This window comes from Enhydra lutris, unplaced genomic scaffold, assembly GCF_002288905.1.
Source record: "Enhydra lutris kenyoni isolate GAN:26980312 unplaced genomic scaffold, ASM228890v2 scaffoldscaffold8, whole genome shotgun sequence".
Taxonomy (NCBI): domain Eukaryota; kingdom Metazoa; phylum Chordata; class Mammalia; order Carnivora; family Mustelidae; genus Enhydra; species Enhydra lutris.
The window spans coordinates 8043341-8066591 of record NW_019154092.1 but is presented as its reverse complement, the minus strand read 5'-3'; the positions used below and the strand labels follow the sequence as shown (position 1 = coordinate 8066591).

Genomic DNA, 23251 nt, shown 5'->3' with positions numbered 1-23251 from the left:
CACATTATGTAAATTCATCTAATACCCAAAATAGCCCTGTGAGTTAATCCCTAATATTAGATTACTGACTGTTAAGTGGCAAAGCAAAGATTCGAACCTAGGACAGAATCCTTGTACTTTTCCATTATACCATGCTGATTGTCACTGGGTATGAAAATTTCCGAATCTAATGATCCTGATATCAGCATAAAGCCAAAATATGCGTCTACTGTATGTTTGACTTAATGATAACTGTTACAAAGTGTGCTGTGATCAGAGTCATTTCATTGTGTTTGAATGTGACTACAAATGTGGCTACAAAGAGGGTTCTGAAAGTAAAATATAATAGCTGGTGTTTTTGTTTTTTGCCATAGATTCTACCATTCATAAATTTAAAATCTTTAATGAAAGTTTACATTTTCATACATACAACATTCCTAAAAATGTGCTTACATTTTACCTGATTCGGTACTAAGAAAATTATTTATTTAAAAAAAAAAAAAAAAAAAAAAAACCCTGGGCACCTGGGTGGCTCAGTCAGTTAAGCATCTGCCTTTGACTCAGGTCATGATCCAGGATCCTGGGATCGAGTCCCACATGAGGCTCCCTGCTCAGCAGGGAGTCTGCTTCTCCCTCTACCCTTCCCCCCTGCTCATGATCTCTCTCTGTCTCTCATGCTCATACTCTCTCTCTCAAATAAATAAATAAAATCTTAAAAAAAAAAAAAAAAAACTGGGGCACTGGGTGGCTCAGTGGGTTAAGCCTCTGCCTTCAGCTCAGGTCATGGTAACAGGGTCCTGGGATCGAGCCCTGCATCAGGCTCTCTGCTCAGCGGGGAGCCTGCTTCCCACTCTCTCTCTCCCTACTGCTCTGCCTACATGTGATCTCTTTCTCTCTCTGTCCAATAAATAAATAGAAATCTTTAAAAAAAAAAAAACTCAACTATAGTATATATGTTTAGGGCTTTTAATTTTATTCTGTATATTGTATGATGTATTCATTTTTAAAAACATTTTTAAATAGATTATAGTTTAATTGTAAACAAATTAATGATTTTACCTTTATTATCAAATTTTTCAAATATATGCAGAAGTAGAACAGTATTATGAACCCATATGTATTTATGACCCAGTTTTACTAATTACCACCTTCTGACTAGCTTGTTTTGCCTCTCTCCATTCTTTCATACCCCATCATTTTGAAGTTATTTCACTAGAAAATGTTTCAGTAGGTATCTGTAAAAGAAAGAGCCTTTTACTTTAAACATAATCACAGTACCATTATCATACCTAAACTAAATGTTATTACTATTAAATATCCAGGTATTGTTAAATTTTAATATTAAGTATCCAGTTCTGATTGCCTCATAAAATCAAAAGGTTTTTTTCTTTGACTTTTTTAAAGTCAGAACCCAAATAAAGTCCATGTATTGAAAATTGGGTTATGTATCTTAAGTATCTTCTAATCTGTAGATAGCTTCCTTGCATTCTTACATTCTTGCAATTTTGTGTTGAAATACCCTGATCATTTGTGGGTAAATTTTCTCAAAGTCTGGATTTTGCTCATTGCATCTCCATGATTTCATTTAAGGAAGATTATTTTCCCACTTACTATCTTGCCTGATTCCAAATTTTCATAGTTTATCTACAGTGAGTTTAGTGGTAAACTGGCTTTAACATTGAGAAGGAAAAGTTGCTTGCAGTTATTACAAAGAAATTTTGCTGGAGGTTGAGCAGATGATTTTAATGGTTCTGATCAATTTTCTTAATTTTGGTCAAGACTGGGGTGAACATTGGGCTTCTTTTGAAACTAATTTCTAGCGGTACTGGCATCAACTCCTCATATAAATTATCAAAATATTTTACATGCTGGGTGTCTGGGTGGCTCAGCTGGTTAAGTCACTACCTTTGGCTCAGGTCATGATCACAGGTTCCTGGGATCGAGTCCCACATTGGGCTCCCCCTGCTGTGCAGGGGAGCTTGCTTTTCCCTCTCCCCCTGCGTGTGCATGCTCTCTCTCTCTCTCTAATAAATTAAAAAATATATATACATATACACATATGTATATATATATATATATATATATATATGATGATTTTGCCCTTAATTTTAAAACCTTATTTTCATCACTGCTTTTTAGAATATCAACACGGTGTACATATACCTAGTATTTCATGTGGGTTCTCTAATTTTCCTGTTCTTTGCAATTGAACAGTCTTCACTGAGCTGAAGGAGGCTAAAGATTGGCTATTTTTATTACATCCATTCAGTTTCTGTCTTAATTGTGGTGTTACCAGTATCAGCAGTTTTTCTGATAAATACAAACAAAATACGTATGTATTCAAATAACTATAAACACTATATAAAAATGGTGCTATTGCTTAAAAATAAATTTCGGGCTGACTAAAACAGTTCAGCAGCTGATACATAAGAGCAGGAGATCAATATAGGAAGATAGGCATGTTAGTGGATAATGTGTGAAAGTGCAAGCTGTATGAAAATTCAAGGTGGCTTAAAGCAAATCAAAGAACAGAGCTGTGCTCCACATGACAGGTGATATGGGAACTAATGGCATGTGGATGAAATACTTGCCACCTCTTCAAATTGCTGAGTTTAAAAGGGACATCAGCAATGAATTACCCAGATAGTATCAGTGGCAGCATCATTTGCCACCTGGATGCTATACAGACTTGTAGAGTGAGTAAATTTGTATTTCATGTTTATATCCCTTTTTACAGTCCTCCTGTTCTACCATATGTATTCCCACTTGATTTCTGGATTTCTTAATGTAGTTCTAAAACGCCCTCTTTGTGTATTTATTCTACACTTATTAAGCACCTACTATATGGTATAGTGGAAGTTCCCAAGTGTAAGTCATGGACTTACGTTTAAAATATCTGTTGAATAATGTGGAAAACAAGCAGAAAATTACAGCTACCTCATTGAAGGTTACTTTCCCACAAAGGAGTCTCAAATTCCATAAGTAGGCCATTTTTATCTTAGTAAGCACACTCCCATCCCTAACGTCCTCCATCTCACAAACATAAAATACAAGTTTTTCATTCCCTGGATGCTACAGATTTAGGCAGATGCTGTTAAAAATAAAGTAATATATTACTGTAGGGTTCTAGGAAGCTGAATCTTGTGCATGTGTGTATTTAAGCACTTCTCATCTAGAATAGGTGGAATGCATTGAGGATATAGTGAAGCAGATAGCCTTCCCTTTGCCCTTTGCCTTTTTTTGAGAAAGTCTTTAACCTCCCATATCCCAGGTGATGAGAATAACAGATTTTTCTTAAAAATCACCTTTTGGAAGTTACGTTCCCAAAGGATAAATGAGAAACTAAATATAGCTCTTTCTAAACCATTCCAAATAAACATATGTAATCTCCATAAATGCCAGTGCAAACATAGCTTCAAGACAAGTCCCCTACCCAACACCCTCCCTATAATAGGTGACTACCCCAAGCCCTTCCTATTTATAAATTCTTGAAGTACTCATCCCCCTAACCTCTAATCTAAAATATCTTTTAGTTAAGTAGTTGGGAAATACTAAAGAGCAACTGATCAGAATACACATAAATATGCATGTAAACTTGAAGAATGAGTAGAATACACTAGTCTGGCTAATGCAAATAGGAAGAAATGAGAGGTGGGAGACAATGTAGAAAATACTGTGAAGTTGGACAAAAACATCTGGGCTACATTTCCTAAGGGTGAGGTAACCTTGGACAAACTACTTACCTGGCTCAGACTCTGTTTATATGTCTCTTAAATAGGAATACTAATTGCTGTTATGAATAAATGGTAGTAGGAGAGATAATGTTTTGGATTTTCAAAAGTCTCATACCATCATCTGTGGAGTTTTTATTTTATCCTCGAGTAGGGAGCCTTCAGATGAGAAGAGACATAATATGTTCTGTAATGCTGGCCACATTGTGGTTAAGGTGATAACTGATCTAGGCAGAATATGATGAGAAACTGAGCTGGAACAGTGGTAGGGGGAATAGAAGATGGATTTAAGAGATAGTCCAGAGATTGAAACTCTGAACAGTTAATTTTGGAAGTTGAGGAATTGAGAATGTTAGAAATGGCTCAGGTTTTCAGTTGGAGTAAGTGGGTTGATAGGTATGCTACAGAAGTGGGAAATAGTGGCTTTAAGCAGCTAAAGGAAAGCTTTGGAAGAGAAAGTAAGGAGTTGAACATCCTCAGTTTTGAGTTAGGTTGGTTGGAAGGAGTCTAAGAATGTCCAAGTTAGGCATCTGAAGCTCTAAGGAAAAGTAGAAATGTGAACTTCACTATAAGTTCAAATTTTAGGGTCATGGTGTGTTTAGTTTTATATCATCATTATCATCCACTCTGAGAATATATGTGACATTAGAATAATTATATGTTTCCTAAAAGTTATTATAATTTAGACATTTTCAAAGTCCAGACTTTACTGAATTTCTTACTAGACTTGTGATGTAATTGGTTTGTCAAATGCACATTGGTGGTTTTGGAGAGATTTTGAAAGAGGAATTTATATATTATCATCTCTCTGCATTGGTCACATGTGCTAGTTTTGCTGCCCCTTTTTTGGATACCATACAAGAAAAGATGGAAATGTGTGGTAGCCTCAGTAGGGAAAAAGTCAAGCCTAAGGATAATATTGACCTCAGATGACATTTAACTATTCGGTAACTGTCACTAGTGTTTGTTGCAAATATCTAAACATGCCTTGAGAAGTACAAGGGCAAATTTCAAATGTATTTAAGTGTTTTTAACCAATTAACCTTTCTCATATTATTTAGCATTTTTTTATGGAGAAGAAAACGCTTTAATGAAAAATTAAATGCTTGAACGATTGCTTAACCTTTGTATTTCTCATTTTCCCTACTAGTTTCCCAAATAAAATTGTTTGAGATGATAAACATTAACTTTTTTTTTAATTTAGAGAGCAAAGATCATGATCCCAGGGTCCTGGAATTGAGCCCCACGTTCTCCTGCTCCCTCCTCATCAGGGACTCTGTTTCTCCCTCTCCTACTGGCCCTACCCCAAGGCCTCTCTCTCAAATAGTTGCCTCTCTCTCAAATAGTGAACAAGTGAATGTGAATGAGCTCGGGGGAAGGGCAGAGAGAGGGAGGGAGAGAATCTTAAGCAGGCTTCATGCTCAGCACAGAGCCTAATGTAGGGCTCAGTTTCATAACCCCAAGATCATGTCCTGAGCTGAAATCGGGAGTCAGACATCTAACTAGCTGAACCACCCAGGTGCCCCAAACATCAACAAAGGAACTTTTTGTCAGAAATAATTTGATATGTGTTTTTTTTTTAAGATTTATTTATTTATTTATTTGACAGGCAGAGATCACAAGTAGGCAGAGAGGCAGGCAGAGAGAGAGAGGAGGAAGCAGGCTCCCCGCTGAGCAGAGAGCCCGATGTGGGGCTCGATCCCAGGACTCCGGGATCACGACCTGAGCCGAAGGCAGAGGCTTTAACCCACTGAGCCACCCAGGTGCCCCTGATATGTGTTTTAAATACAAATTCAAATTTACTGATTTAAGTAGATAATTAAAGACTAAAAGATTGGAACAAAATGGAAAATAACAGTATAATGATAGCCATGCCATTCGACTACAAGAATTTGAGGATTTGGAGAGTCTAGGTGATTTTCTCACTGTAAGTGATCACCTCCTAAAAAAGGCAAAACCTACTATTTTTTTTTTTTGAAAGTGACTTCCACACTGTAATTGCAAGACCAGCCCTGTGTTCCTGTTAAATCAAAAGGTTTAGGGGTCACTTAGGGAAGAAAAGAGATTTTTCAGCCTGGTCTGCAAGTGAAATGATATCATGGAGGTGTACTACCTTTGCTGAGATCACACTCGCCAGCTTCATGAGAGCAGTGCAGGGTTATTGCCACCAGCTGCTGAGGACCACCCTGCAGTGGAGCGAGCCCAGTGGGTGCATGCAACTCCTTGACCAGAGCCAGGTTACATTCCTTCACTGTAGTAATGCCACACTCCTCATGGACACTAATTAGTGTCAACCTAACTTTCTCACTTTAAAACCTACACTTTGTTGTTGTTGTTGCTTTTAAAAATGCAGTCTTTGAAGGGTGCCTGGATGGCTCAGTGGGTTAAAGCCTCTGTCCTTGGCTCAGGTCATGATCCCAGGGTCCTGGGATTGAGCCCCGAGTCAGGCACTCTGCTCAGCAGGGAGCCTGCTTCCCCTCCACCACCACCCCCCCATCTGCCTCTCTGCCTACTCATGATCTCTATCTGTCAAGTAAATAAATAAAAATTTTTTTAAAAAATGTAGTCTTTGAAAAAGAACTGTAGGGAAAAAAGTATATCTGGGTTGGAAAGCATTGCTTAATTACCTTCAACTGATGAATCAGGAACACAAATGACAAACCTTACATCTCTTAGGGTACACATATGTATAATTCCCTTAAAGAATTTGCATTTAATCTTGAATGTATATATTCAAGGTAAGCACTACGATATAATAAAACATACATGAGATTGTATGTGTGGTATGATTTAAGTAATGTATTTAATGTATTAAATAACGTATTAATATGCATAGGCAAAAGACCAGAGGAAAGTAGGCTAAAGAAATTATAAAGTGACATTACACAGGAGGAAATACAAACACATGGCAAAATAAGCCGCACCAGTAATCAAAAAAAAATAGTGATGTGTTATTTATACCTATTAGTTAACTAGATATATAACTATATAACTAAATAACTATATATATATATATATATATATATATATAAATAAAAATAGGCTCTGCACCCAGCAAGGAGCCCAACACAGGGCTCAGCACAGCTCACAACCCTGAGATCAAGACCTGAGCTGAGATCCAGAGCTGGACACTTAACTGACTGAATGAATCACTGAGGCATACCCTCTATTAGTGAACTTTAAAAAAAAAATTTTTTTCTGATAATAATATATCTGTTATGCTAGGAATTTGGAAAACAGAAAAGTTTGGGGTGCCTGGGAGGCTCAGTTGGTTAAACGTCTGCCTTCAGCTCAGGTCATGATCCCAGGGTCCTGGGATCAGGCCCTGCACAGGGCTCTCTGCTCAGCAGGAAGCCTGCTTCTCCCTCTGCCTCTGCCTGCTGCTCTGCCTACTTGCTGTCTCTCTCTCCATCAAATAAATAAATAAGATCTTAAAAAAAAAAGTTTTAATAAGAAAATAAAAATCACCCATAATTCTTCCAGCAAATTTTTAGTACAGATACTCTTTTGATGGCATTTCTCGTTTCCTTTTTCATACACAAATTGATAATATTTCTATTTTCAAGTACCATACAAAAAATTTTTTCTGCATTATTAAATATCTATAATATCAAGTAATTGGAAACAACCTGAATGTCCCCTCAGTAAAAGGATCAGTTTAAATGATTACAAATTAACTCAGTGTAATATGCAGTCTGTAGAAGTAGTAATGAAGTTTTAATTTCAAAAGAAAATGTGATCTGTTTAATGGAAAAAAGCCATATGTAAAATGGTATATATACTGTAATTGTATCTGCTTATGTCACAGTAATTTCCTTGCCCTGAAATCCCTATACATCTTTTGTGCCTCAACTTCAGTGCCACTTCTTTGAGAATCCTGCTTTCCTTCTCTAGTTCTCCCACGCAGACTGCTTTCCAGGGGTACCCTTTCGACCTAGTATCTATTGCCTTTTTAGCTATTATCGGGTTGTATAACTGTTAAAGGGGCAGGGCTGTCTTTACATCTTGTCACCCCCTCGCACCTAACACTATGTGCCTGATGAAACAGAATATTTATTGAAGTCTGATTCTTAGTGTAGAACTGAGGTTTTGTGGCATATACAAAGGAAAAAAATCATTCCTAATTTCCAATAAAAGTAATCACGTAATGAGAGACAATATAAATAGAATAATTATACATAAATCATAATTAAATCCTGGAAAACTACACATAGAGATAAGTTCTCAAGAGCAATTACAAATAAAGCATTAACAATAGCAAATAACACCCATTGCATAAGTACATATCCTTGTAGTCACTTAATCAGGGACCAAAATAAACACTGCTCCCAAAATAGATGTCCTCTTTTTTATACCATGTGTCAGTATAACCATACCACTCATTAGAATATTCCTCTTCTCCAAAAATAAGATTGTGACCTCTTCAGAGCTCCTATACAGTGCCCAGTAACTTACAGATGCCCCAAAATGCTTCTGGAATTTGAACTTTTATGTGAGAAGAATATTTGGGGGCTAGATCAATTTAGAGGAAGCTTGATGTATTAAATTTATAATTTTAATAAAAACTTTTAATAAATACTTAACAAATTTATCATTTTTATAGTGAGTTTGGTGTTTCCTCCTTGGTCAGAGACCTGTTCTCTTTACCTTTAGTTAGAAGCCTGGGTTTTCTTTTCAGAATGAAGCCCAACATACATTTCAACTAAGAAAAGATGCCCACCTAGGAAGAAGAAAAAATCTTTTTCTTAAAAATGATATAAGGGGCACCTGGCTGGTTCAGTCATTGAAGCATGTGACTCTTGGGAGTTGTAAGTTTGCACCCCACATGGGGTGTAGAGATCACTTAAAAATAATATCTTTAAAAAAGAAAAGATGATATAGTGAAATAGAATCTGGCATGTTTTGGCTACATGTATACAACTTGAATGCAATTGAACTTCCATGCAGTTAAAGTTAATTTTCATGTACTTAAAAATGTGTAGAAATTGAGCCCATTATTTCCCCCCCATTGTACTAGAGTGTATGTTAGTGTCAAGTCTGAATTATAGATACGAAAATTAAGGAACATAGTAGCTTTTTTCAGATTACATATGTACTGAATTTATCTGTTATAATCTTGATTATATAATTGGGGGATACATGTCTTTATTTTTTTGACCAGACAGTCATGTGTCTTGTGTAGGCAAAACCATTTGCCTTTATATAAGTTACTATACTTTGTGAGAATTATTCCCTGCTGATTTTATTCATAAAAATTCTGAAAATATAAGATAATATGTGACATTTACTTAATCTTCTTAAGTTAGTGGTTCTTAATCTTTTTTGCATCAGAGAATCTTATTTCAACATTCCAGGGGGAAAAAAAGTACATATATGTAAAATTTTATATAGCCAGTGTTTCCCCTGAATCTAGTCCTGGATTTTCTGCTTTCTATTAATGCATTTTTATATCCTGTATCTTTGATATATGAATTCTGAATTAATTATACTATGTGCTTTTAGAAGTGTCAAGAGATCTCATTATGAAGCAGATTCTTTATAAAGGTTTTCCGTAATACTACAGCAGAGTTCTTACATGTTTTATTAAGCATTTTTTCATTGTAGTTCTAAAATTTTCTTTCTGAATTGAAATAGTTACTTTATATGCTATATTTTTCTCTCAGCTTTATTTTTCTGGCTGTTGTCTCTTGACCAACAACAGATTTTCTCTTTTTATTCTAGATTCTGAAGAGGCTCGGTCTGTAAATCCTTCCAGTGTTGATGAAAATATTGACTCTGAGACAGAGAAAGACTCTCTCATCTGTGAAAGTAAACAGATAATTCCGAGTAAAGCACCTCTTCCATCTGCTCTTGATGAATATGAGTTCAAAGATGATGATGATGAAGAAATAAATAGAATGATTGATGACAGACATATTCTTAGGAAAGAGATACGAAAAGAGAATGAAGCTGAAGTAGAAAAGAATAGTTTATTTACCAAACAGGAGAAAGCTTTCTATCCTAAATCATTTAAAAGTAAAAAACAAAAGCCATCGAGAGTTTTGTATTCAAGTTCTGAAAGTTCAGATGAAGAAATTCTTCAGAATAAAAAGGTTTCTGCTCCATGTTCTGTCCCTGAAACCTCAAATTCTGATACACAAACCAAAAAGGAATATGGAGTTTCAAGTGAACATAAACAGAAAGGCAAAGTTAAAAGAAAGTTAAAGAACCAGAACAAAAATAAAGAGAACCAAGAGCTGAAGCAAGAAAAAGAGGGGAAAGAAAATACCAGAGTAACAAACTTGACAGTTAATACTGCACTAGATTGCTCAGAAAAGACCAGAGAGGAGGGGAATTTTAGAAAATCTTTTAGCCCGAAAGATGATACTTCGTTACATTTATTTCATATCTCCACAGGTAAATCTCCTAAACATTCTTGTGGACTAAGTGAAAAGCAGTCAACACCACTGAAACAAGAACATAGTAAAACATGTTTATCACCAGGAAGTTCTGAAATGTCTTTACAGCCTGATCTTGTTCGGTATGATAATACAGAATCTGAATTCTTGCCAGAAAGTTCAAGTGTAAAATCTTGTAAGCACAAGGAAAAAAATAAACATCAGAAAGATTTTCACTTAGAATTTGGTGAAAAGTCAAATGCCAAAGTAAAGGATGAAGATCATAGTCCAACATTTGAAAATTCAGATTGCACACTGAAAAAAATGGATAAAGAGGGTAAAACATTAAAAAAGCATAAATTGAAACATAAAGAGAGGGAAAAAGAAAAGCATAAAAAAGAGATTGAAGGTGAAAAGGAAAAGTACAAAAATAGAGATAGTGCTAAAGAGTTGCAGCGGAGTGTAGAATTTGATAGAGAATTTTGGAAAGAGAACTTTTTTAAAAGTGATGAGACTGAAGATCTGTTTTTAAATATGGAGCATGAGTCCCTAACAGAAAAAAAATCAAAATTGGAAAAAAACATAAAAGAAGATAAATCAACCAAGGAAAAACATGTTTCAAAAGAGAGGAATTTTAAGGAAGAACGAGAGAAGATTAAAAAGGAAAGTGAGAAATCTTTCAGGGAAGAAAAAACAAAAGATTTAAAAGAAGAAAGAGAGAACATACCCATAGATAAAGAAACAGAATGCAGTTCTTTAGGAACAAATGCCAGTGAAGAATCTACAGGGTTACACTCAATGGAAAAGGAAATAGAGACGGAAAAACAAGAAAAGCATATAAAAGAAAATAAGGAAAAATCTGAGAGGCGGTTTCAGACTAAAGAAAAGGATGTTGAGAAGACTGAAAGAAAAAATTCTGAAAAAGAAAAGAAGACCAAACATGAGCATAAGTCAGAGAAAGACAAGTTAGATCTTAGTGACTGTGTTGACAGAATAAAAGAAAAAGACAGGTTGTATTCACATCACTCTGAGCGGTGCCACAAAGAAGGAGAGAAGATAAAAAATATCACCACTGTGAAAAAAACTGATGATAGAGAGAAAAGTAGAGAAAAGATGGATAGAAAACATGACAAAGAAAAACCTGAAAAAGAGAGGCATTTAGCAGAAAACAAAGAAAAGCACTTGATAGAAAAAAAAAACAAACAAGCAGACAATAGTGACTATACTAAATCAGAAAAGAGCAAAAATAAAGAAAAAGACAGGGAGGTAGATAAAAAGGAAAAATCTAGAGATAAAGAAGGCGTAAATATAACTAACTCCAAACACTTCCAGGAAGAGAAGAAGTCAAGTATAGCAGACAGTAGTAAAGCACAACATGAGAAAACTTTATCCCTTAAAGAAAAAACAAAAGATGAACCTTTGAAAACGCCGGATGGAAAAGAAAAAGATAAAAAAGATAAAGACATAGACAGATACAAAGAACGAGACAAGCATAAGGATAAAATTCAACTAAATAGTTTACTCAAAGTAAAATCTGAAGCAGATAAGCCTAAACTTAAGTCCTCACCAGCATCTAAAGATACTCGACCTAAAGAAAAGAGGTTAGTGAATGATGATTTAATGCAGACAAGTTTTGAACGAATGCTAAGCCTTAAAGACCTAGAAATAGAGCAGTGGCACAAAAAACATAAGGAAAAAATTAAGCAAAAAGAAAAGGAGCGGTTGAGAAATCGGAATTGTTTAGAACTTAAAGTGAAAGATAAAGAAAAAACAAAGCATTCACTAGCTGAGTCCAAAAATAAAGAACTTACTAGGTCAAAGAGTTCAGAGTTGACTGATGCTTATACCAAGGAGAAACAGTCTAAAGATGTCGTAAGTAACAGATCACAATCTGTTGATGCCAAAAATATAACAAATTTAGGGAAGTCATCTTTTGTTTCAGATAATAGCTTAAACAGATCTCCTAGATCAGAAAGTGAAAAGCCAGGTCTCAGCTCCAGATCTGTATCCATGATTTCGGTTGCTAGTTCAGAAGATTCCTGCCATACCACAGTGACAACCCCCAGGCCTCCAGTTGAATATGACTCTGACTTTATGTTAGAGGGCTCAGATTCCCAAATGTCCTTTTCCCAGTCACCTTTTTTGCCAGTTGCCAAATCTCCTGCCCTTCATGAAAGGGAATTAGATAGTTTGGCTGAACTTCCAGAGCGGATTAAACCACCATATACAAGCCGACTTCCAACATCCCATCTCCGATCATCTTCTGTAGAAGATGTTAAACTAGTTATAAATGAGGGGAGACCAACTATAGAAGTTCGAAGATGTAGTATGCCATCTGTCATTTGTGAACATACAAAACAATTCCAAACAATATCAGAAGAAAGCAGTCAAGGTGGCTTAGCTGTGCCAAGAGATACTTGTCTTTCTCCCAAATCTGAGGTGCCCTCAAATGTGCCTGAAAGAGAACTTTCAAATGTGTCTAACATTCATTCCAGTTTTGCTGCCTCTCCAACTAGATCTGTAAGCAGCAAATACATTTCAGCTGATATAAATGTTATCAAGAGTACTGCTCCAGTGGGCACTTTAATGGACAGTCCTATGCATTTAGAGCAATCTAATCAGGTTTGTGTGATCCAAAATAAATCATGGGAGGTACCTAATGACAGACTGGAGTCATTAAGCACCGGTGACTTGATCTGCCCAAATTCTAGTGCACCTGATCAAGATTCTTCTGTTCAGGGTTTTTGTAATTCTGAAAACAAAATACTGAAAGAACAGAACACAGATTTTTTATCCCTGCACCAGACTGAACTACCAGGAAACTCTTGTGCTCAGGACCCAGCGTCCTTTCTGCCTTCACAGCAACCTTGCTCTTTCCACAGCCAATCACTTTCAGATGCTGAATCTGTTTCTAAACATATGTCTGTATCATATGTTGCCAATCAAGAGCCGGGTATTGCACAACAGAAAAATGCAGTCCAAATTATGAATTCTGTTTTAGATACCAATAATGAATCTACGAAAGAAATGGAAAATACTTTTGTCCTAACAGATGTCCAAAAGACAGATGCCTTTGTCCCAGTGTACTCTGAAAGCACTGTTCAAGAAGCATCATCAAATTTTGAAAAGGCTAATACTTTGTCTGTATTACCATCAGAAAAAGACTTTAGTGGAAGTGATGCCTCTTCCCAGCTAAATACACATTATACATTTAGCAAACTAATGTACAAGTCTTCCAGTGGTCATGAGGTTGAAAGTAGCACTTCTGATGTTCAGGTTATTTCACATGATAAAGAAAACAAACTGGAGAGTTTGGTCTTAACTCACCTGAATGATAAATGTGATTCTGATTTATGTGAAATGAGTACAGGGATGCCAAAAGGAAACCTAAATGAACAAGATAATCCAAAACATTGCCCTGAAGGTGAAAAGTGTTTGCTTTCCATGGAGGATGAAGAATCACAACAAAGCACTTTATCAAGTCTGGAAAACCATTTACAACAACCGGCTCAACCAGAGATGCATAAATATGGTCAAATAGGTAAAGTAGAATTAGAAGAAAATGCTGACGACGATAAAACTGAAAACCAGATCCCTCAAAGGATGACTAGAAACAAAGCAAATACAGTGACAAATCAAAGCAAACAGATTCTTGCTAGCTGTACACTATTCTCAGAAAAAGACAGTGAATCTTCATCTCCTAGAGGAAGAATAAGGTTGACTGAAGAAGATGACCCTCAGATTCACCACCCACGGAAAAGGAAAGTGTCACGTGTACCACAGCCTGTGCAAGTGAGTCCCTCTTTACTGCAAGCAAAAGAGAAAACTCAGCAGTCTCTGGCAGCCATTGTAGACTCTCTGAAACTAGATGAGATTCAGCCATACAGTTCAGAGAGAGCGAATCCGTATTTTGAATACTTGCACATACGGAAAAAAATTGAAGAAAAGCGCAAACTGTTGTGTAGTGTTATTCCTCAAGCACCTCAGTATTATGATGAGTATGTGACATTTAATGGATCCTATCTCCTGGATGGAAACCCCTTAAGCAAGATTTGCATTCCCACAGTAAGTAACGTCACTTGACACGCATCTGCTGTCCAGTAGAAGTATGATGCAAGTCATTTATGTAGTTTTAATTTTTCTAGTAGCCACATTTTAAAAAGTAAAAAGAAACAGGTAAAATTAATTTTAGGGCGCCTGGGTGGCTCAGTGGGTTAGGCCGCTGCCTTCGGCTCAGGTCGTGATCTCGGGGTCCTGGGATCGAGTCCCGCATTGGGCTCTCTGCTCAGCAGGGAGCCTGCTTCCCTCTCTCTCTCTCTCTCTCTCTCTGCCTGCCTCTCTGTCTACTTGTGATCTCTCTCTGTCAAATAAATAAATAAAAAATCTTAAAAAAAAAAAAATAAAATAAAATTAATTTTAACATTTTATTTAACCCTGTATATTCAAAATAACTACTTCAAAATATATCAGTGTAGAGAAGTTGTTTATGAATGAGACATGTTATATTCCTTTTTTTTTTTGTACTAAGTATTGGAAATCTGGTGTACGTATAGTACCTCTCGGTTCAAAGTAAATGCATTCAATAGCCATGTGTGGCTAGCGGCTACCTTATCGATCAGCACTGGTCTACAGTATTTTCTTTTTCCTTACCTGCTTTTCCTTCATCCCAAAAGAGGTACACTTTTATTTCGCTGAAAGGTAACTCACTTACACGTGCTTCTGGAACAATCTTCTCTGGAATTTTCCTCTGTTGAGCCTCTTCTTGCTGGTGTATTCTTAATATTCTCTCTCAGTTGGCCTTTATCCACCCACTCCGAACATACTTGTTTCTCCTTCATCCTGGGGAGAAAAAACTTACCCTGTGACTGTGCCAGTTTGTCAAGATCTCCTTGTCTCTTTCCTTTACTACCACACTCTTGAAGAGTAGTCTATGCCTGATGTTTTCTCTTTATCACTGCCTATTTATCCCTTAAACCATATGCACAGATCACCAGTGAGCTTGTGGTGCCGCATTTGTTGGCCTCTTTTTCTTTCTACTTGATCTTTGTCACATTTGACATTGTGACCATCTTGTTCATAAAACTGGCCCCTCCTTAGTTTTTTGATGGTACGCTCTTCTGGTTCCCTTGCCTCAATGACATATCTTCTTCTCTCTCTTTTAATGACTCCTGTACCTACCCTTTAAGCATCAGAGTTCCCTAGGAATCATTCTTCAGTCAACTTTTTGTCGTTGTGGTCTTGGCTATTCCTGTGGTTTCAGCAATCTTCCACATGTCAGTTTAGTCCCCTAAAATTCTTACCTTAGCCATGTCATCTCTGTTGACCTCCAGAATCAGATGTACATGCCTCTTGGGCAGCATTACCTATATGATCTGCAGATACCTGTCATAGGTTTAGTTCCCCAGGAAGTAGGCCCTGAGATTCTGCGCAAAGCTTATTGGTGAGTCAGGAACAATACCTATAACCGTGTGAAGGAACTGCAATTCAGCAGAGCAAAAAGTCGAACTGAAATGTAGTTGCAGCATTCATTTCAGCTGGAACTCAGGAGTGGGGTGGCCCTTCTGACATGTAGCCTGCCTCTAAGGAGGGAACATGACCTTGGGCACACCAACTGTCTTCCCTTCCAGGGTTCCCATTGCCAGTTTCTTGAGAGGAACTCCAGAGAGCTTTCAACCTCCAGCACTCCTGGGAGCTGGGGTTGAGTGCCTCATTCCTGAAGGAGGATTCTAACCATGCGCCAAGTATCCACTCCAACTTTAGACTCCCAAAGACCAAAAGAAATGATTTATCTCTCATTGTCTCAGAAGCAAATCTTTATTTATTAGTGATGACACCAGAGTACTGACCTCTCAGTTACCATATTCTATCTATTCTACCTTAGAACTCTCTCCATTAACTCTAACTTCCACCACTGCCCTGTTTTAGGGCCCTCGTCATCATCCCTCACTTAGAACATGCAGCAACTTTGTCACCACTTTTTTTTCCTACTCTCTTTCTGCAGCAGCATTCTCTTTTGTTTTGAAATATATATCCTATTTAAAACAGTAAAGGGGCTCCTGGCTGGCTCAAATCAGAAAAGCATGTGACTCTTGATCTCAGGGTTGTGAGTTCGAGTCCTGCGTTGGTTTTAGAGATTGCTTAAATAATAAAACTTAAAAAAAAAAAACCCCAATAATAAAAAACTATTACCCTACTTAAGTCTCTTAGCTGTGATTAGCTGTCTTCCCATTACCTACAGCTTAAAATCCACATCTAGTCCTGGTTGTAACCATTTATTTTATAATCTGATCCCAATCTACCCCTTCAGCTTCGTTTCCTCACAACTTCCAAACTCACCCAATAATTCAGCCATATTTCACTCACTCTTCAACAGAAATCTGTTGTTCGCTACTCTTGGTAGTTAGTGCTGTTCCTTCTGCCTGAAATACTGTTCCTGCCAGGCTTTTTTTTCTGTTCTCTTCCTTGCCTTTCTTCCAGCTGTGTTGTCACTTCTGTGCAAAATCTTGTCAAAGCAGAATTGTTTGTGTCTTCCTCATACTTTCACTATGATATCATAGTCAACTGCTCACATGTCTGCCTGTAATCTGATTAAGGGCTAGGACACTATTTATCTCTTATAGAATGAGTCCCAAATTTATCTTTAGCTGTGAGTACACTATTGATTTCCGTAACTGTTTCTAGCTTCTTCTGAACATCACCTGCATGTCCTACAATATCCATGTAATTATCAGGTCCAATACCAAACCAATTTATCCTATCTCAAAAGTGTTCTTTTTGCCCTCTCTGATGTAGTTACTGTCATTATCTGCACTCTTAATTTCCCAGGCTAGGAACCCAAAATTCAACCTTCACCTCTTTCCCCTCACATCAGTCACTAAGTCATGTTCATTCATCTTACTTCCTTCTTCTGTCTCTTACCACTGCTGTGTATGTACCACATTAGCTCCATTAACTGTTCATTCACATATGTGAATACTGCATAATCAGATATTCAAAGTACTGCATAATCAAATAACTCATAACCATTTGCTAAGCACTGTGCTAACTAGATATCAGAAACCAGCAAAACAGTCATTCTGAACATCTACTATAGGTTCTATTCTAATCTCTTCTGTCGAGCTAGCCTTCTTACTGTCCAGGTGCCTTATACATAAATCAGATCTGATTCTGTGACTATCTGGCTAAACATTTTTAGATAGACTCCCAGTTTTCTGTAGAAAAACTTTCCATCATTGTCTACAGGCCCTCCCATACTTCTCTAGGCTTGGCTGTAGTTATTACCCTATTACCGTATATAATGCTTCCCTAGGCTATTCTATACTGTTTGACATCCTGCCTTTGTGTGTGTTATTTTTTCAAAACCTAGTTCAGAGAAGATCAAAAAGTCAGATTTTTACATTACCCTACTAGTAGTAAGCAATAATAGTAGATTTAAAAGAATAGAGTTGTAAATAAGTTTGTCATTTTTTAAAATTCTTTCAGCAAAATAATTTGTTAATAACTTAAAGATTATAAAGCTAATAGTTTTGTTGTTTCTTTTGTTTCCCCTTAAAGGGTAAGAAATTTTAACTGAAGTATGTTATATTGTAGGCTTGAAAAATATAGGTAAAACTGTGAAGAACCCATTTAAGTTAAACTTTTATAAGCTATTACACTAAAAACAATTCTTTTTTTTTTTAAGAGTTTACTTATTTATTTGACAGAGATCACAAGTAGGCAGAGAGGTAGGCAGAGAGAGAGGAAGGGAAGCAGGCTCCCTGCTGAGCAGAGAACCTGATGTGGGGCTCGATCCCAGGACCCTGGGACCATGACCTGAGCCAAAGACAGAGGCCTTAACCCACTGAGCCATCCAGGTGCCCCACACTAAAAACAATTCTAATAAACCATATTAGGTTGCCTTTTTAGCACTTGCCTGTTTGTATGACATACATATTTGTATATATGTTATGTGTGCTTGTGTTTATGATTACCTTTTCATATTCCTTCAAAGGTGACATAATACAAGTTTAATCCCCTTGCAGCAATTCTGGAGATACAGCTATGATTAAATCAGAATTTAGTTATATCAAATATTGTTTCAGAAAGGGCTGTAACTAGAGTTGAGAATTTTTTCTTAGTGTAGTAAAGGGTTTTTTGTTTGTTTCAGAGATTTTATTTATTTGACAGAGAGGTAGAGAGCACAAGTAGGCAGAGCGGCAGGGAGAGGGAGAAGCAGGCTCTCCAATTAGCAGGGAGCCCAATGTGAGACTCGATTCCAGGACCCTGGGATCATGACCTGAGCTAAAGGCAGCCGCTTAACCAACTGAGCCACTCAGGCGCCCCTTTCTTTTGTTTTTAATGAGAATTATTAAAGAAACACACAGCACAGTATAGTAGAAAGAGCAGTAGTTTCCAGGTAGTATACGTAAGTTTGTCTGGATTTTACTACAAAGCAGCTATGTGATCTTAAATAATTCCTTCTCTGATTCTTAATTTTCACATCCATAAAACCATAATACCAACCCTACCTCAAAGCAGGTTGAAATAGTACAGGTTATAACCCATTAAAAATGTTAAAACATTTTATAGATTTAAGAGGTTATCATTATTTTATCCCACTCAAAATAACCTTAAGGTTCATATTTATTAGAGTTAATTTGCAACCCCCCACCTTTTGTTCATAAAAGGCTGTGCTTTTGAGCTTACTGGACTGAAACTCATTTGTTCAATACTTTTTTTCTAAAAAGTAATGAAAAGCCAGAATAACAAAAATCACTTTTATACTACATTATTTTTAATAGGTTCCAATATGATTTTTTCCATTTGTTTCCTCTGTCAGCTGTCATTTTATTGAATTGATCTCTCCACGGTTGTGTGATCTATTTATAGAACCTGTTAGAAATGTAGTGAAACACCTCCAAAGTCAGCTTAAGTGTTTGTCATTCTAGCACATATTTTTCTCATAATTTAGACAGAATGCTGCTGTTTTTCCAGAGAAAGTCAAAGGAAGAAAAATAAAACTGTAGGTCAGGTTCCCAAAAGACAAATGAACTGGGGGAGAATAATGAAAAATATAGGTAAAACTGTGAAGACTTGTCACATCCTGGTATCTACTGTGGTTATGAGTACCAGCACACAGATCCCTACAGGGAGATTCTAAGAGTGGATGTCAGGAAGGAAGACCATCCAAGGGAATCTGTCAGGAGAGTTTATATTCTGGAGACTCCTGGGAATAACAGATCCTAAAAGACAAAAGCTCCAAACATGATTTATGTAAAGATAGATGGGGAAACAGGAAAGGGGAGGTTTCCTCAGAAAGCCTCCATATATTTTGTTTTTGGCGGTTTTACCATTTCTCTGTACATGGATGTTGAAGATTTCCAAATTTTCGTATTCTGCCCAAACCTCTCTTAGCTTCCTTTTTTGCTAAATAGACATAGCTCCACTTGAATGTCCATGAGCTCCACAAACTTGACATATTAGGCCTGAATTTAACCCAAAACCCTCTTTCTCCTGTCCCCTCTCCCCTCCTGGATTATCTCTTACCACCCATTTGGTCCTCATGCTAAAGGACTCACAAGTCCTCTGCAGCTACGCCCTCTCTTTTATCCTTAGTCACCATATTTTTAGACCCCTTCCCCTCCATTCCCTCCTCCTCATACCAGGGTCACAGTGATTTGCTTCCTTACTTTCTTGCCTGTAGTCTTATCCTCCTAATACCTATTCTGCAGACACAGTAGTGAACTGTAAGATCTTTCAGTGGTTTCCCACCACATACAAAATTTACCTTAATGTGTTATGCATAATATCTGTTCCACAGTGTGTAATTAAACACATGGGGATGATGGTGGGGCAAGGTGGGGAGGGCTCATGGTCAGATACGTTTGGGAAATGGAACACCGTTAATCTAAAGATAATAGGTTTCTTTTGTCACTGCAGGACTTCTCAGAATGAATAAGTTTAATTTGTCAATTAGATACCTAAGCAAGCATATATGTACAGTTTTCCCAAACTTACTCATTCTTGGAACCATTTCCTGCAAGTCATGTTTATGGGCCCAGTGTTCTGTGGAACACACTTTAAGAAAACTAGTCTAAGTGTGCCTGGGTGGCTCAGTTGGTTAAGCATCTGCCTTCGGCTCAGCTCACGATCCCAGGGTCCTGGGTTCCAGCCCCACATTGGGCTCCTTGCTCAGTTGGGAGCCTGTTTCTCCCTCTGCCTGCCACGCCCCCTGCTTCTGCACTCACTCTCACTAGCTCTCTCTCCCTCTCTCTGTTAAATAAATAAATAAAATCTCTAAAATAAAATTAAGCTAGTCTTGAAAAAAAAAAAAAAAAAGAAGGAAAGAAAAGCTGGTTTACAGAATTAGACTGCAACCTTTATTACTTTGCCCCTACTGATCTCCCCATCTTCATGCCCTTTCATTCTTTCCCTCAAAGTTGATGTCTCCAGAACAACTTGTACTTTTCCAGACACCATACTATCTCTTTGTTTTGTGCACTTGATCACACTGCCCTCTCTTCTGGGAATTATCTCCCTCTCTTCTTTCCCTTCCTTTTCCCCCCACAATGCATTTCTCTCACCTTGTGATTCTGGCTCTTCCTTTAACATGTAGCCTCAGGCATTACCCTCTCCAAGAAGTTTTCTCTGATACCCCAGGCTCAAAGGAGTAGATACTCTTCCTCTGGCCTGCATAAAGGAAGCCTTTATGATTTTGGAAAACTTCAAGATAGTATCACTAAACTTCACTGTTACTCTTACTAAACTTAAAGATGTTTATAAGGCACAGAAATCAAACAATTTTATTACTGTAGTTAGAGGCCTGATAAATAATCTGCCCCAGTAAGTTATTTGTCCTGTAGAATTTTCTGCATCGATTCAACTGAGTGAAATCATGTGATGTTATTTAACATTTTTTTCACTCCCCCATAATTCCTGTAAACTGTTTATAGAGTCCCAATCAGATCCAGGTTTGATTCTTTGGCTAGAGCTTTTCATATATGGTGTATAATTCCTTTAGCCCCACATCAAGACATACATAGAATCTGCTTGTCCCACCTTCTGAAGAATCAGAAAAGTCAACTAAGTTATTCTATGGTTCCTGAACATACTGAGATACTTTACTTTTCCCTAAATGCTGACAGTAGTTAGAAGCTAGATGGGGTGGGGGGGGGAATATAGATATTCCAAGAGACAGAGGGAGAATATTAGGGGATCACAGATGTCTGTATATTAACTGTGTAACAATGCATAGATGGTATCTGCTTCCTTAACCTCCAGCATATACCAGAATGCAGTCCACTGTAATAATCGATTTAGAGATGAACCAACCATAAGATTTTTGGTGTACGGAAAGACAAAATGGGTTATCACCTATAATAAAGAAGTTTGAAAACTACAGATCTATTAGAGGATAATTCCATCTTTTTATAAAAGACTTAATTCAGTAAATGTAAAACTCACCACTTTTTGATTTGTATTCTGTCTACAAAGAGACTTTATGTTTACTACACTAAGACTCAGGCTGCTATAACCTTTAGGACCAGACTGTTTGCTTGTTTTTTTCCCCCTGCTTTTGTGAACCCTCCCTCCCTGTTTATGAGCTGTCACTTACTGATGCTCTAAAATGTGTCTCTGTAAAAAAGGAATTTCCTTAGTCCTTAGGCTTTTTAATTTGCTCTTTGAAATTTGCTGTGGCCTCAGAATTAAAACATCTAAGTTTATCGGTATGTTCTGTGCTTCAGACTTCGAAGTTGAGAATAATCGGTTGTATAATTGTTACTGTATTATCTAATTCAGAGAACATGATAATTTATGTTTTTATTAACTGATCCAGAAAGAGGTTTAGCTGGCTCAGTCAGAAGAGATCTGACTCTTGATCTTGAGGTTGTAATTTTGAGCCCCATATTGTGTGTAGAGATTACTTAAATAAATAAAACTTTGTTAAAAATTAGGAATAGCTCGTTGTATTTTTAACTAATGTATGTTTTTAAAAATTAGATTACACCACCACCTTCACTGTCAGATCCACTTAAAGAGCTTTTTCGGCAACAAGAAGTTGTAAGAATGAAACTACGTTTGCAACACAGTATTGAAAGGGTAAGAAGTGTTTAAATTTATGCAAAAAATTATTGTATTTTAACAATAGATCATAATGACCTACATTATATTTTATGTGTATATGTATATATTTTATATATACACACACACGTAACTGCCTTAGGGGATTTTCCTTATTTAGAACCATTTTGGGAAATGGTTTGATTTTGTTATCTTGTACCTGTGTAGTTAGGGAATTTATAAGCCTGTTTTAGGGTAGCTGTCCTTATGTTACAGTTCGTGTTGAGTGTATTTTTGATGTATAAAAAATCTCTTAATAATTTCTTGTTATCATTTGCTGAATTTGTGGAACTAAAGTGATGAATTCCTAGTTAGATAGCTGGATTTCCAAGTTTTCTGCTTCAGTGCAGAATACTTAGAAAAGCTGTTCTTATTGGTCCTTAGATTTCTGCTTTCGTATTCTAGTTTCTAGTGGTTAATCTTGGCATGGGATGATGTGAGAAAACCTATCTATTTATAGAAATCATAAAATTCATTTCACTTGGATTGACAAAAATGTAGCACCTTCTTAATCTTTTGGGAGGGCCAGGGACTTCTGAAACTTGGTATGAAATGTGTTCCTTCTTTATAGAGGCATATATATATATATACTCTTACAAACAAAAGTATGCAGTTTGTTTGATTCTTACATAACTGATTTCCTAGGGCAGAGGTTTTTCACTTTTCTATGCCATGAGACCCGTGTAACAATCTGGTAAATATAAAACCTTTTCTCAAAATTATCTTTTTAAATTAATAAATTTATAGCATTGCAAAGAGAACAGTAAAAGAAAGAAGCACTGATACAGACCTTACAACATTGTGCATGACCTATGGCAGTGAATATTTTGTTCTCAATAAGAAGTTAAGTCACATTATACACATCAATAGCTATTTCAACCATCAGGCATGTTTGAAGCCACCTGGTAACATATTTTCATCTGTTCATCTATCCATGTAACAAAAGCCATGCTGCCTTATAGGTAGTTAAGAATTCTTATTTGTACTGTGCAATTTTCAAAACTTTAGCAGATAGTAAAAATTACTCACGTGCTTTCATATATTGACCAATAGACAATTTAAAAT

General features: G+C 36.7%; 1 protein-coding gene across 5 annotated transcripts in view; it reads left to right on the top strand.

The window, feature by feature from the left end:
- Positions 1–23251, top strand: part of LOC111142405 (ankyrin repeat domain-containing protein 12) — a 128511-nt gene that overhangs the window by 94691 nt on the left and 10569 nt on the right. For all 5 annotated transcript variants that reach the window (XM_022495472.1, XM_022495470.1, XM_022495471.1 and 2 more), the window contains 2 exons: positions 9432–14152; positions 22067–22165. In XM_022495472.1, the coding sequence (XP_022351180.1) occupies positions 9432–14152; positions 22067–22165 (4820 nt within the window). The remainder of the gene's footprint in view (positions 1–9431; positions 14153–22066; positions 22166–23251) is intronic.